Source organism: Megascapheus bottae, chromosome 4, assembly GCF_031878675.1.
Source record: "Megascapheus bottae isolate mThoBot1 chromosome 4, mThoBot2.hap1, whole genome shotgun sequence".
Classification (NCBI taxonomy): Eukaryota; Metazoa; Chordata; class Mammalia; order Rodentia; family Geomyidae; genus Megascapheus; species Megascapheus bottae.
Genome location: NC_143512.1, coordinates 5070523 through 5085535, shown reverse-complemented (window position 1 = coordinate 5085535; position 15013 = coordinate 5070523). Strand labels below are relative to the sequence as shown.

General features: G+C 49.6%; 1 protein-coding gene across 1 annotated transcript in view; it reads left to right on the top strand.

Annotated features, from left to right (window-relative positions):
* The window catches only part of Afap1l1 (actin filament associated protein 1 like 1), a 56095-nt gene that overhangs the window by 28724 nt on the left and 12358 nt on the right, over positions 1 to 15013 (top strand). The window contains exons 5-15 of the mRNA XM_090331247.1: positions 275 to 383; positions 4809 to 4907; positions 5301 to 5512; positions 7658 to 7837; positions 8451 to 8534; positions 9840 to 9933; positions 10068 to 10235; positions 11085 to 11296; positions 11624 to 11769; positions 12426 to 12498; positions 14402 to 14513. Coding sequence (XP_090187373.1) covers positions 275 to 383; positions 4809 to 4907; positions 5301 to 5512; positions 7658 to 7837; positions 8451 to 8534; positions 9840 to 9933; positions 10068 to 10235; positions 11085 to 11296; positions 11624 to 11769; positions 12426 to 12498; positions 14402 to 14513 — 1489 coding nt within the window. The remainder of the gene's footprint in view (positions 1 to 274; positions 384 to 4808; positions 4908 to 5300; positions 5513 to 7657; positions 7838 to 8450; positions 8535 to 9839; positions 9934 to 10067; positions 10236 to 11084; positions 11297 to 11623; positions 11770 to 12425; positions 12499 to 14401; positions 14514 to 15013) is intronic.

The following is a 15013-nucleotide window of genomic DNA, read 5'->3' as shown; positions in this document are numbered from 1 at the left end:
GAGAGAAAAGCTTAAGGGACTCTATTCCCAAAATAACTAGAATAAAGCTGGATTGGAGGCTTGGCTTAAGTGGGACAGTCCCAGTCAAGCAAGTATGAGGCTTATATGAGTCACTGAATTCAAACCCCAGTATCACAGACATGTATGCGTCCATGCACACACACACACACACACACACTACACCTTCACAGTTAGACCACAAACCCCCTTTGGGGAACCCCACCTGCCCATGTGTGGGCCATCTTGTCTTACAGCCTACTCTATCCCCCTGCAGGCAGCCGACCTCCCTCCACCACTGCCCAACAAGCCTCCACCTGAGGACTACTATGAAGAGGCCCTTCCTCTGGGACCCGGGAAGTCCCCTGAGTACATCAGCTCCCACAGTAAGTTCTGCTCTTCTGGAGGAGCAAAGGGTAGGACATTAGCCTTGAGTGAAAAAGCCCGGGAACAGTGCCCACAACTGACAAAATAATCACCATCATCACCATAATTTTTATACTGCTTATGTGTATGTGGGGGGGGGAACTCAGGGCTCTGAACTTTCCAGGCGGATTCTCTACTGCTGAGCCATGCCTCTAGCCCTCTACTCAGAACATTTTACCACAGGAAAATGTAAGATTGACAATTTCCGCCATTTGAAAATTTCCAGCCAATGTGGCATTTTGTATATTCCTCGTGTGTCTGTCACTACTCCCCAATCCCCAAAATTTTCATCGCCACCCAAAGAAACTCTGTCATGAAGCAGGCTTTCCTTAGTGCCTTTACTTACCAGCACACCAACCACCAACTTGCCTTCTGTAGATTGGGCCCTCGCAGAATTCTCAGACAGCACCATGAAGCCTTCCCTGTCTACCAATACATCTGCTTTCAACACAGATCTGTGCCAAATACATTGCTCTGGGGTGTGTGTGTGTGTGTGTGTGTGTGTGTGTGTGTGTGTGTGTGTATGTGCATGTGCATGTGCATGTGCCTGGAGGTGTGGGGTATTAGGGCTTGACCCCATGCTCTTGCTAGGCTTTTTCACTCAAGGCTGGCACTCTGCCATTGAGCCACACCTCCACTTCTGACTCTTTGCTCTTTATTTGGAGGTAGGAGACTTTAGATTTTTCCGGCTGGGCTGGCTTCAAACTTCAGTCCTCAGATCTCAGTCCCCTGAGCAGCTAGGCTCACTTAGGCTTGAGCCTTACCACTAGATCTTGTCTATGCATTCACCAGCTGAGGAACCACTGGGTTGTTTTCATCTTTCGACTGTGGTGGGGTGGGGCCAGGTTATCTGTGGCCTCTTCAGTCCCTTCAGGTAGCTATTTAGAGGGAAAGCAGGCCACATTTCCAGTCTCATCCACCCAAGGACAGGAAAGAAGAAGGCAGAGTGATATTGGGTCCTAAATCCCAAAGCATACTCTTTGGTCACGTGAGATGTGTCTGCATTCTCAGATAGGACAGAGAATTCCCCTCCTGGGAGCCCAGATCTGAAGTGGTAGCGGGAGGGGTTGGTGGGGGGAAGCTCAGGAAGGGCCTTGGGCTTTGTCCAGAGTCTCTTTCCTCTCCACACATCTAGCTCCCACCAAATGTTAGATCCTGCCCTCTTCTCCATGTACCCCTCCCATTCCCACTCCTCTGGCCTTGACACCCCCAGTCCACGTCAGTGACAGCAGTGAAGGTCTCAGAGTGCCTTGTGGGACAGGCAGCCTCTGAGCTTCACTGGAGTGGGTGGAATGGATGGCTGGGAACATCAGCCCTCAGGAAACAGATGGACAGGAGCGGCCAGGAGCCCAGAGCAGAACCCTCAGAACATGGCAGCGGGAGGGCGGGTTGGGTAAAGGAAGGAGTCCTGGAGCGAGAATGAATGCTCACCCCAGAGCTGGCAACCCCAGCACTGATCCAGGCAGTCATTAGCAGACTGTGAGTGGCCGTTTCCTCACCTGTCCAGTGGGACTGAACCTCTCTCTCTCTCTGCTTCCAGTGGGACTGAAAGGAAGCCATAATCATGACAGCTGCTATTTACCTAGTACATGCTATATGCCAGGCCCTGCACCCAGTCTGTATAGCGCTTTGTCCTTCTTGGGGGGTGAGGGGATATTCCAGTACCAGGGCTTGAACTCAGGGCTTGAGCATGGTCCTTTAGCTCACTCAAGGTCAGCCACAGTTCCACTTAGAACTTTTTGATGGTTAATTGGAGATACAACTTAAAGGATGTCCCTGCCATGGCTGCTTTGAAGTCAATCCTCAGATCTAAGTATCTTGAGTCGATGCTTAGATGACAGGCACATACCACTGGTGTCCAGACAGGGAAATGTGCTTTTCAGCAGTGGTGGAGACTGGATTTGAAATCAAGTCACATCAAGCCTATATCACATACCCTTCACCAACCCAATGTCCAGGCAAAAATTAAACTTGGCGTGCATGTGGGGATGGGGAGTACTAGGGTTTGAACTCAGGGCCTCACCCTTGCCAGCCAAGCCCTCTACGCCTTGAACCACACTCTCACTCTTGTTTTTAGGTTGTTATTATATAGGATCTTTCACTGTGGAGATTGTCCTCTCTCCATCTTCTCAGTAGCTGGGTGTTTACCAGCCTACCCATCCTTAACCTTTAAGACTCTTTAAAAAAAAGTGGGGGGCTGAAAATACAGCCTAGAGGTAGAGGGCTTGCCTAGCATGCATGAAGCCCTGGGTTCAATTCCTCAGCACCACATAAAGAGGAAAGACCACAAGTGGCGTCGTGACTCCAGTGGTAGAGTGCGAGCTTTGAGCTAGTACTCAGGGCCTAACCTGAATTTAAGCCCCATGACTGGTTTAAAAAAAAAAAAAAAAGTGCGTTTGCAAGGTGCCAGGGGTTCATACCTGTAATCCTAGCTATTCAGCAAGCTGAGATCTGAGGGTTAGGATTGGAAGCCAGTCCAGGCAGAAAAGTCCTTGAGCTTGTTGTTGTTGTTTAATAGTAATAATTTATTAGCACACATTATTATTACAAGGAAATTTCATTGTGATAATTTCCTGTGTGTTCAATGCACTTTGAACAAGTTTACCCTCTATTATGCTCTCTTAATCCCCATCTATTCCCTCTAGCCCTATAATTTCTTTTTAATTTTTTATTGTTATTACAAAGGTAATGAGCCTCAGGGGTGATAGTTACATAAGTCAGGTAAAAGTGCATTTCTTTTTCGACAGTGACACTCCCTTCCCTCCCTTTCTCCCAGTTTTTCCGCTCCCATCTCCACCCACAAGTTGTAGAGTTCATTTTCAGCATAGTGTCCAGTGAGTGCCACTGCTGCATTTGTTCTGCCTTGTCCCTCCATTTCTGTGACACCCTTACTCTCCCAAAGACAGACACATGAACAAAGGAGACCAAAGGAAAGAAAACAAAAACGACAAAGAACTCCAATGTCCATTTCCTTGGGTTGATTTCCATAGATGTTACTTTATATGATCAGAGGCCATGAGATTCTATCTCCAATTAACTACCAAGAAGCCAGAAGTGGAGCTGTGGCTCAAGTGGTAGAGCACTACCCTTGAGCAAAAAATAAAAATAAAAACTCAGGGACAGCACCTAAGCCCCAAGTTCAAGCCCCAGGACTGGCACACACAAAAAAAAGATAAATTGTGTTGAATACATTTATTCCAATTCATCATAGTTATTTTTTTTTTACTTTGATGTCTGCCTAGAGTTTCCTGTCCCATCAGTTTTTTTTTTTTTTTCAGCGCAAATAACTCACTCCAGTGACTTTAAATGTCTGAGGATGAAGTCCCCGGATGACTGATACAAGTGCAGTTTGTTAGGCCCCTAAGCCTGCAGTGTGCAGTACAGTCCAAAGCCCAGAAGAGCATGTTCACCAGATATCACTTACTACCGCTCAAGACTCATTGTTGTTACTTCCTCTAGAGAGCCCCATCCTTGGACATTCCAGAGGTTCAGAGAGAAAATTGCCTTTATGAGGGAGGAGAGCTGGGCATTACAGGATCACGCCTGTAATCCTAGCACCTCCAAAGGCTGAGACCTGAGGATTATGGTTCCTCGACAAGCCTGGGTAGGAAGGACCATGAGACTGTTCTTTTGATTGTGGGGCTTGAACTCAGGGTCTGATGTTGTTCCTGAGCTATTTAGCTCAAGGCCAGCACTCGCCCACTTTGAGCCATAGGATCACTTCCACTTTTCTGGTGGTTCATTAGAGATAAGAGTCTCACAGACTTGCCAGCCTGGGCTGGCTTTGAACTGTGATCCTCAGATCTCAGCCTCCTGAGTAGCTAGGATTATAGGGCATGAGGCACCAACACCTGGCTCACCAAGAGACTCATCTCCAATGAACTTGCAAAAACTTGGAAGTAAAGGTGTGACTCAAGTGATAGGAGCACCAACTGAGGTGGAAGACCCCAGGATGCAGGAGGAGGTAGGAGGTCTTGAGTCCAGCTGGTCATTCAGTGCAGAGACCAGAGCTGCAACCAGTACACTCATACCCCTCCATTGTCCTGGGGTCACTGATCTGGAAAGGTCAAATGCAAGATCTTTGAGCTGGGTATGGAAGGATGAGTAGGAGTCCTCTGGTCCAAGATAAGAAGGTACAAGGGATAGTACGAACACAGGCCTGGAGTGTGACAGGGGAGGGTAGTTTTGGGGACGGGAGCACAAAGGCTAATTAGGGAGGACAAGCAAAGGTAAGGCTGGGACACGACACCCCCACACCCTCTCGCAGGCTGGAGCTACCCTGAGCTCCACTGCTCTCACGGAGGAAAAGCATGGTATCCAGGCCCCTTCTCCCACTCTCTTGGTCTCTACCACACTTCTCCAAGCTGGGCTTTTTCTGACTGCAGATGGCTACAGTCCAGCCCACTCAATTATGGATAGCTACTATGAAGATGCGGACAGCAGCTACCCCAGCACCAGAATGAATGGGGAGCTGAAGAGCTCCTGTAAGTACGGGGAAAGGGAGGTGGGGATCTCTGTTCACACAGGCTCTGTCCCCAGGAATGCCAGTCTCCACAGCCCGCCTTTCCATCCCTCATCCAGACTGGGGTTGCCAGGAGGCCCCAAAGCCCTTGGTTTCTGAGACTCCTGGGTTCAGCCACAGGAAGGAGTCAGGAGTCCCGAGTATGGCCTTGGCACTGAGTCTTGGTGACTGATCTTAGGACAGGGTGCGGGGGTGAGGGAGAGGGAGAGAGCGCGCACATGCGTGCCTGCCCAGTTTCCTTCTTCATGCTGGCGATTGTGTCCCCCTTCCATGGTCTGGAGCCCAGGGCTGGGCAGGGGGTGAAAAGGGATCTCCAGGGACGACACAGTGATGGGCCTTTCCCCTGCCGCTGCAGACAATGACTCTGATGCCATGAGCAGCTCCTACGAGTCCTACGATGAGGAAGAGGAAGAAGGGAAGGAGCCGCAGCCCCGGCACCAGTGGCCCTCTGAGGAGGCCTCCATGCACCTGGTGCGGGACTGCCGGTTATGCGCCTTCCTGCTGCGGAAAAAGCGCTTTGGGCAGTGGGCCAAGCAACTGACGCTCATCAAGGATGACCATCTCCTGGTGAGTGCCACCCAGCGGAACTGCCCTCACCTGCAAGCCCTCGCATGCCTGCAAGAGCCTCGGGTGCCTCTGGCTTGCTGTTGGGGAGGTAGAGGTAGGAGGATATCAGTCTGATGCAAGCCAAGACAAAAGCCGGAGACCATACCTGAAAAACAAACTAAAAGCAAGAGGACTGACCGTGTGGCCCAAGTGGTAGAGCAAGCTGCAGGCCCTGAGTTCATCCCCACAGTGCATACACACAGGTCCCTTGATCGAGAGATACCCATTTCAAGTTCGCATACACCTTTTCTCCACCCTTGTTTCCCGGTATTTTGTAAACACCGATCTCCTGAAGCTGCACGGAGGAGTTACATAAGTCAGGTGTTAAAGACTTTATTTCAATTTCACCATCTCTTATCGTTTCATCAAAAAGAATGCACCTTGAATTCCAGAGCAAGAAGATGAGTATAATTTCAGAAAAGAATAATAATAACAGCTCTTCCCCTTTTAAAAAAATAACAACAACACTGTTGTCAAGCCTTGCTCAATTAAGACATGTCTGAAACGAGACTTTTCTTTTCCTCACCCTGGGGCTGTGAATGCTCAGTGCAGACCGGCACCAGCCTGAGGGTTGCCAGGGACTCATTTCTGCCCCTTTGCTTTGACGGATGGCTGAGACCTTCAGCTTCAAGAATAGAAGGATGAAGCAAATGGCTGGTCCTAGTGCAAATCTCGAAGGGAAAGCTTGATTCATCCAGCAGTAGGGCTGCATGCCCTGTGGGTGTTGATAGATGCTCTTTATTAGCACAGCTCTTTATTACCCCATCCTCCACTCTTAGTTTCTCATTACCTCACACGTGGGATCTTCCCTCTGTTTTTCTGTTCATGTGATGACTTGTGTGGTTTCAGAGATACTCGGATTTGGATTCAGGGCTTTGAACTTACGAGGATTGAATTCCTCATTGAGCCCTTTTTGCCATATAGCTCAGTGCACTACCACTTGAGCCATGCCCTCACTTCTGGCTTTTTGCTGGTTACCAGGAGATAAGAATCTCATAGATGTCTGCTTGGGCTGGCTTTGAACCTTGATCCTCAGATCTTAGCCTTCTAATACAGAAGCCAGCATCATCGGTGTGAACCACTGACGCCTGACTTCTGGTTACCTTTGAGATTGGTTCTCATTTTTGCCTATACCATCTTCCACACTGGTCCCCTGTGTATTTCTCCCATTTTAATTGGTATGAATGACAGGCTCTTGCCCCATACCCAGCTTTTCCTGTTGAGATGAGGTCTCAAGCCTCCCCATCTCGATGTGGAACCACGACCCTCCTTAGCTTGACCTCCCAAATGACAAGTGGCAAGTATTATAGGGGTGAGCCTCTGTACCCAGCTATGTGGTTGGTGTGTGTGTGTGTGTGTGTGTGCTGGTACTGGGGCTTGAACTCAAAGCCTGGGCACTGCCACTTGACCTTTTCACCCAAGACTGACATTCTTTCGCTTGCTTTTTTGGTGACTAAATGGAGATAAAAGTCTCGTACTTTCCTGGCTTTGCGCCTTGATCCTCAGATCTTAACCTCCTGAGTAACTTGGGATGACAGGCATGAGTCAACAACACTAAGCTTTTGTGGTTGATTTTTAGAAGTTAAATTTGTAAACCACCCTTGAATTCCTAGAACAAGCCCCGTTGTGTGGATGCAGTTTCCTTTTGAGTCACGTGAATTCCATTGCTAGTGTTTTGCTAAGGGATTTTGCAAGTATGTTGCTTGAGAAATTCACCTATAATTTTCCTTTTCTCTAATGTCACTGTCCAGTTCTGGTAGACAAGGAACCCTGACCTCGTGATACGAATGCAGAAGTGAGAATCACTTCTGACCCAGAACTGACTCCTCCAGGCCAGCTCTCCAGCTGCAAGAATTCTCCCCCAGGGTGCAGCCATTTGCCCTTTCCCCTGGCTTCCTCCCAAGCCACTGCGCATGTCCTCTGGTCCTGGTGGCCTGACAATCCTCCTGCCATTGTATCAGGATCTTCTTTCTCCTCACAGGCAGTTGGACCAGAAGATTCCTAAAGACCCACCCTCAAAGGCCTCCCTATTAGACTGGAGTGGGGTGGGGGTGTCTAGTCTTCCATCCACTCCAGAAAGCCCAAACGCCCTCTCTCCCTGACCAGTGTTACAAGAGTTCCAAAGACCGGCAGCCGAACCTCAGGTTGGCACTGGAGGCTTGCACTGTTGTCTACGTGCCCAAGGACAGCCGGCACAAGAGACACGAGCTGCGCTTCTCCCAGGGCGCTGCCGAGGTCCTGGTGCTGGCACTGCAGAGCCGAGAGCAGGCCGAGGAGTGGCTGAAGGTATGTGGGGTCCTCTGGCCTCTCTGGCCTTTGCCAGGCCCCTGCAGCTCCCCCTAGCTGTGTGATCTTCTGCAAAGGGCCTTACCTCTCTGGGCCTCAGTTTCCTATCTGTCCACTGGGGTCAGAAGCAGCTCTAGCTAGGCCTGGAGTTCAAGATGTCCTTGCAGGCCAGGGCCCAGATAGTAAAGGTCACCACACTGCTTGTATCTGGTCTCTGCCTTATCACCTCCTCCCCGCATGTGAGCCTCATCCTGTGAGGCTTCATCATTCCCTTCATCCCTCTCTCTGTCCTCTGACCACACCAACGGAGGGCTGGCCACCTCTCATACTGTATGGAAGCCAGAGCAAGCAAGTGGCTTTCCCAAGACCTTTCTACTCATGAGACCAAGCCTCTTGGTTCCCGCCCTTTGTCTGTCCCATCCACAGGACAGACACAGGAGAAAGCCCCTCAAGACCCTGACCCACCCCACACTTGTTTGTGAAGATGGCTGCATCAGCCCTTCACATCTCCCAGTGACCCCAGCCCCAGAGCCCCGATCCACCCCTCCACTGCCTTTTGCCCCCAAAGCCTCCCTGAATGCACACCTGTCCCCGGCATGTGTCCTCTCCACAGGTTATCCGAGAAGTCAGCAAGACCACCGAGGCAGCGGAGACCCCCAGGTCCCCAGTCCTCCTGTGCAAGCTGGATCTGGACAAGGTACGTCTCACTCCACCAGTCTTCTAACCCAGAAGTGGACACAGTCCCTCGCCCCCCAGGACATCACAGGCCCGGGATGCTGTTCTGTGCACACTCAAGAGAGCAGGCAACGCAGTCAGTCAATGCTCACAAGATGCCTACTGCACTCATGGACGTGCAAATACGAGAGAGCCTGTGTCTAGGGCTAGGCAGGGGGGGACACAGCATGCTTCAGGACTCCCGGGTGCCAGGCATGCTATGCATGCTTTCTGTCTTTTTATTCCTTTAGGAAGCCTTGCTGCTTTTCACTATTTAGAAGACAGGTGAAGAAAGGCCTTTTATGTCCTCTATCCTTATAATTCATTAAAAGAAAATTGTGTATGTGTGGGTGTTCCTTTTTTCCCCCCTTGTTGGTGGGGCTTGAACTCAAGGCCGGCCTAGTTGCTGTCCCTGAGCTCTTTTGCTCAAGACTAGTGCTCTATCACCTTGTGCCACAGTGCCATTTCCAGTTTTCTGCTGATTCATTGGAATTAGAGCCCCACAGACTTTTCTACTCAAGCTGGCTTTAAACCCTGATCCTCAGCTCTCTGCCTCCTGAGGAGCTGAGATTACAAATGTGAGCAACCAACACCCAGCTGGGTTCCTTTTTTTTTTTTTTTAACCATCCTCCAAGCTAGTATCGCTTCTAGATTCCACTGATATCAAGTCCTGGCTTGACCATTTCGTGTTCTTTGGTAGGACTAAGGTTTTCACTCAAAGCCTTGCACTTGCTCTGTGTTCTTGCTCACTCATCTGGCACTGTACCGCTTGAGCCACACATCCAGTTCTGCTTTTTGCTGGTTAATTTGAGATAAGAGTCTGACAGACTTTCCTGCCCAAGCTAGCCATCTCAGGCTCCTGAGTAAACTCTACAGGTGTGCCCCTATTTTAAAAATGTCTGCCTGCCCATCCTTATTCTCGCTGTCATGTTGGTTCTTCTCCTTGTAAGTCTCATCTTGCCAGGATGGCACTCTCTAGTGGCTCTTTTGCATTCAGGCTTACCCCTTCTTGTCGGTCCCCACTACCTACTGCATTACATTAGTATCCTGCTTAAATGCCCTCCCAGCCCCCAGTCACCTGCTGAATAGAGTGAAAACTCCATTAACTGTAATTAATCACCTCATTCCCCTATAGACAGTCAGCCATGGCTAAGTCGTCATCTTCGCAGTACCTGGGTTAGTTAGTATGGGGCACATAAAAATTGATGACAATGTTAGCTATTTTATCACGTGCTTGGGGACTTGCGGGGAGACTGAATTGATTGAGGCTGTCTCTGTCCCTCCCCAGAGACTGTCCCAAGAGAAGCAGACGTCAGACTCAGACAGTCTGGGCATGGGTGACAATGGCTCCACCCTCGGTCGCCGGGAAGCTTGTGAACAAGGTAGAGCCCTCCTCCCTTGTCTCAGGCTGGAGAATGCCAGCGCTGGTGGGGGCAGAGGGCCTACCCTTGGGCATAGTGATAGAAGAGCAAGGATGGGTGGAGCCTCCCACTTGTCTAACCCGTCTCTTCGGCAGGTGGCAAAGGGAAAAAAAGCAGCCTGGCAGAGTTGAAGGGCTCCATGAGCAGGGCGGCGGGCCGCAAGATCAACCGCATTATCAGCTTCTCCAAGAAGAAGGCACTGGCCGAGGACCTGCAGACCTCCTCGACCACATCCTCCACTGAGGAAGAGGTTCCATGCTGTGGTGGGTATGGAAGTAGTGCTGAGGCTCAAGGGTAGGGTGGTAGCCTTGAGTTGAAGATCTCGGGGGCAGCACCCAGGCCCAGAGTTCAAGTCCCCCCTCCAAAAAAAAAGCATTTAACATTTGTGAAAATAATTTTGGAAGAGAAGCATTATTTTTCATATAAATACAGCATACTGAGTATAATACTGTAAGCCAGTAAAAAATGGTCCAATTTGACAGGTCTAGGTATATCTCAGTAGCAGAACAGTTGTCCAGCATGTGTGAGGCCTTGGATTGCATTCTTAGCACTGCAAAATAAATAAAATCATCTGTTTTCAATATGCAGAAGTATTCTACTATTATGAAAAAAATAGTACAAGAGCATATGACTATAAGGAGATACTTTGTAATCAGTCGAGTACGCTCTGATCAATGATAATCACCATGCTGATAATAATGATAGTTACCAACAGTAACGTGCCGGCTCAGCCCTGGTTCCTCACTCTGCCGCTAGGTGTCAGCACCATCCATTGGTTTCCGTCATTAGTAAAAGTTTTCTTGGGGGTGGGCCAGAGGCGAGCTGTGTCCTGGGCGGGTGGTGTCTCTATCGTGTGTCTTTGGTCCTGCACTGTCCATTACTATGCTGTGGTTCTTGGGGTGTTCAGGGATTATCAGCACTCTCTTCAGAACCAGGAAACCAGATCGGAAAAGAGGGTGCTTAAGGCCTTTCCCGAGGGGGCGCAAGGATATAGGAGTGGTATAGGTGCTCAGCCCGGGACACTGCCTGGCACACCTCACCGCACCCTACGCCTGGGGCGTCTCCCCACTTCTGGGCAGGCTGTCAGAGGTCACACCCTGTCTCCCTCCCAGGCTATCTGAATGTGCTGGTGGCCCAGGGCTGGAAAGAACGCTGGTGCCGCCTCAAGTGCAACACTCTGTACTTCCACAAGGACCGCGCTGACCTGCAGACCCACGTGAATGCCATCGCCCTGCGTGGCTGTGAGGTGGCCCCGGGCTTTGGGCCTCGGCACCCATTTGCCTTCAGGATCCTGCGCAATCGGCAGGAAGTGGCTATCCTGGAGGTAAGGAACACGGGGCCCAGGGGGCCTGACCCCAAGGTCTTGGTCATCCTGACCTTATTTCAGGGAACACCTAAATATTGTTTTTACACACAGGTGGTTGGGAGGACCCCAAAAATGTGCAATCTTAGGAAGGTAGTCAGGGAGGGCCTCTCAGAGGAGGTGGCCTTTGACCGAAATTAGAATAGCAAGAAAGAATCTCAGATTTCTTATGCCTCTTTGATCCCTAAGTGTGGGGTACACAGTAGGTACTTTTGAATATTTGTGGGTTTGGCTGAAGGCAGCCTTCACAGCGTAGAAATGAGGTCCACTCTGCCTCTTCTCCCCCAGGCAAGCTGTTCTGAAGATATGGGTCGCTGGCTTGGGCTGCTGCTGGTAGAGATGGGCTCCAGAGTAACCCCAGAGGCGCTACACTATGACTATGTGGACGTGGAGACCTTAACCAGCATCGTCAGTGCAGGACGCAACTCCTTCCTGTAAGGGTCGGCCTGGCCTTCAGTCACCTCCCTCTGGGCCCAGAGCGCAGCCTACGGTGCTGGGCGGAAGGGGCAGGACCGAGGCACGGGAAGCTAGGGTGGTTCCTCCAGCCAGCAATGGGGAGGGAGCTGCCCAGAGTGGACACACTCTGCAGGGATGACCGGAAAAGTTCTGGGTTCTACCCTCATACCACAGGACCACAGCCCTGCACGTCCAGGTGGGTGTGTGGCTGATTCCCCACATTCAGCATTAGAAGGAAGCATGGTGTCACTCACCTTTCACCTTAGCTCTCAAAAGGCTGAGGGAATATTTTAGAGTCACTCCGGGCTACCTACCTGGCAAGATCCTGTTTCAGAAAGAAAAAAAAAATAACGAGACTGAGCCAGGTGCTGGTGGCTCACGCCTGTAATCCTAGCAACTCAGGAAGCTGAGATCTGAGGATCATGGTTCAAAGCCAGCCCGGGCAGGAGAGTCCATGAGACTCGAGACTCTTTATCTCCAATTAACCAGCAAAAAGGCCAGGAGAAGAGGTATGGCTCAAGTTGTAGAAGCACACACAATCTTCCAACTCCATGGAGAGGCACTGTCAGAATCCCAGGAGGGGTGCCAGGAAGGCACACTGCCACCAACATTCCCCACCCTCCTGTTTCCCCAGATATGCTAGATCCTGCCAGGATCAGTGGCCAGAGCCCCGTGTCTACGACGACGTTCCCTACGAAAAGGTGCAGGTATGGTCCCTTGGGGTTGCCTGGGAACATGGCAAAGGCCGTAATCTGGACCACATGGCATTATGGGATCAGCAGCCAGGGGCTGGACTGTCCTCTGCACCCTTCTGCGCCGAGACTGCAGATCCTTGATGTTTAGGGAGAGTGCTGACCAGGTGACTGTCCCCAGCCCTTGCCTGGTGGCATTTCCAGTCTAAACTGAAGCTCCAGGTCTATTTCCTTCTTTTGTTCTCTAAACCAAGGCAGCTCATGAATTTACAGAACAGCCTGTGCCCCTGTCACATGTCCCTGTGTGCTCATCACAGCCTGTCCATTCTGCTGGGGAGAGGGGACATTCTAACCAGACATGTGGGTAGAGAGGCCTCATATCTAAGCAGAGAGAGGCTCAAGCTACCAAAGACACCAACAAGTCTGCAGGCCAGGGCCAGAGCTGGATGGCACTCTGAGAAATACTGTTATAAAAAGATTAGCACAGGGGCCGGGAGTTTGGCCTAGTGGTAGAGTGCTTGCCTAGCATGCACGAAGACCCGGGTTTGATTCCTCAGTATCACATACATAGAAAAAAGCCGGAAGTGGTGCTGAGGCTCAAGTGGTAGAGCTCTAGCCTTGAGAAAGTCCAAGGGCAGTGCTCATGCCCTGAGCTCAAGTCCAGGACTGGCAAAAAAAAAAAAAAAGATTAGCACAGGCTGGGCGCCTGTGGCTTATGAATCCCAGCTACACAGGAGGCTGAGGTCTGAGGATCACAGTTCAAAGCCAGCCTGGGCAGGAAAGACCATGAGCTTTTTCTTCAATTAACAACCTATAAACCAGAAGTAGACCTGTGGTTTGAAGTGGTAGTGTACTAACCTTGAGCAAGAAAGGCTCAGGGACAGTGCTCAGGCCCAGAGTTCAAGCCCCAGGACCAACCTTCCTCCACCCCCCAAAAAAGAAAGAAATCAGCATAGTACCTGGACATTGTAAAGTTTCATACAGAAGAATCAATAGTACTCAACCTGTCATCCTAGTTACTTAGGTGGCTGAGAACTGGAGTAGAAAAGCCTGAGATTTGATCTCAGCAAAAATCAGGGATAGGGGTGTGGTCTAACCAGTATCAAGCCCTTACTTTAAAACAAAAAAGTATTGTTATTATCAATATTACTATTACATAAGATTTTGAATATTTATTTATTTGGAAATATTTAGTGATTGGGCTCAAAGCCTCATGTTGTACTCTGCCATTTGAGCCACACTCCAGTTCTTTTGTATTTAGGGGTTTCTTTTTTTTTCTTTTTCAGGACAATTTTTTTCAATTAGTTTGGCAAGAAGTAGTTTCCTGGCAACATTTTCCACACATGTATGCAATGATCCCAATAGGCTTCACCCATTTACTTTGATTTTGACATGATAAATGATCAACACTAACATTTCTTGAGCCAGTTGAAACTTCCACCTCACAAGTAGCGGGATCATAGACACCATACCTGGCCATGTAATACTGGTAATGCACAAATAGGCAGTCAGTTTAATAAGCTATGTTACTACTACCATAGGCTGATCTCATCCACAATTTTGAGGGGATTTTTCGCCATTATTTTTTAAGGAAAGATCTTATTAGCAATTCAGAAAATTAGACGAATACATCCAAATGATGTGAGAACAACAACAAAAAAATCTAATATGGTGACCCTCTGTCTTTTGAGACTTCTTTGTTGTCCTCTCAGCAGGCATCCAAGCTTGGGGTTGCCCCCTTCTTGCCTGCCACAGAAAGACAGGAGATTCAGAGGGCACAATGCTAGTGAAAGAGTCTACGAAACTGCAGTTTGGCGTGTACCTGCAAGGTCTCAGAGGCCCTGCCATGCTTGTTCCAGCAAGGACAGGGCTGAAGAAGAGGCTAGCCCTCCTGAACCTCCCCTCATCTCCCTCACAGGATGAGGAAATCCCAAGGCCCACTGGAGCCCAGGTGAAGCGCCATGCATCCTCCTGCAGTGAGAAATCCCACCGAGTGGACCCTCAGGTCAAAGTCAAACGTCATGCTTCCAGTGAGTTTCCTGAGAGCTGTCCTGATGAGCAGGGAGAGGGGTGGGAAGCAGTCATGAATGAGTCTCAAAACCAAACTCAGCTGGGCACTGGTGGCGCTTTGGTTTTTGAAGTCTTACTTTGCAAAGACCATTTTCCAATGCTCTAGCTCTATTTTATGAATGTAGTTTGTCCTTCTGGGGTCAGATCTGTCTCCCATTCCTCACTCAACCACTACGTTGCCATATAACTTTGGAAAAAATCCCTCCCCTTTGGGGGTGGGGAGTTCCCTCTTAGGCATCGGAAAGAGTGGGCCCTGTGACAACCCATTTTAAATGGAAAACTACTGTGAAAACAGCAATGAAACCTGCTGAGATTGTTTTGGGAAGGGAGGATGAGGAGGAAATGAGAGTGATAGAAGGGCTGAGATTGCTTGTGACATATTGTAAATGTGTGGAAATGTAATAATGAAATTTCCCTCTGCATAACTAATATAAGCTAATAAAGAAAAAATGGAGAACTC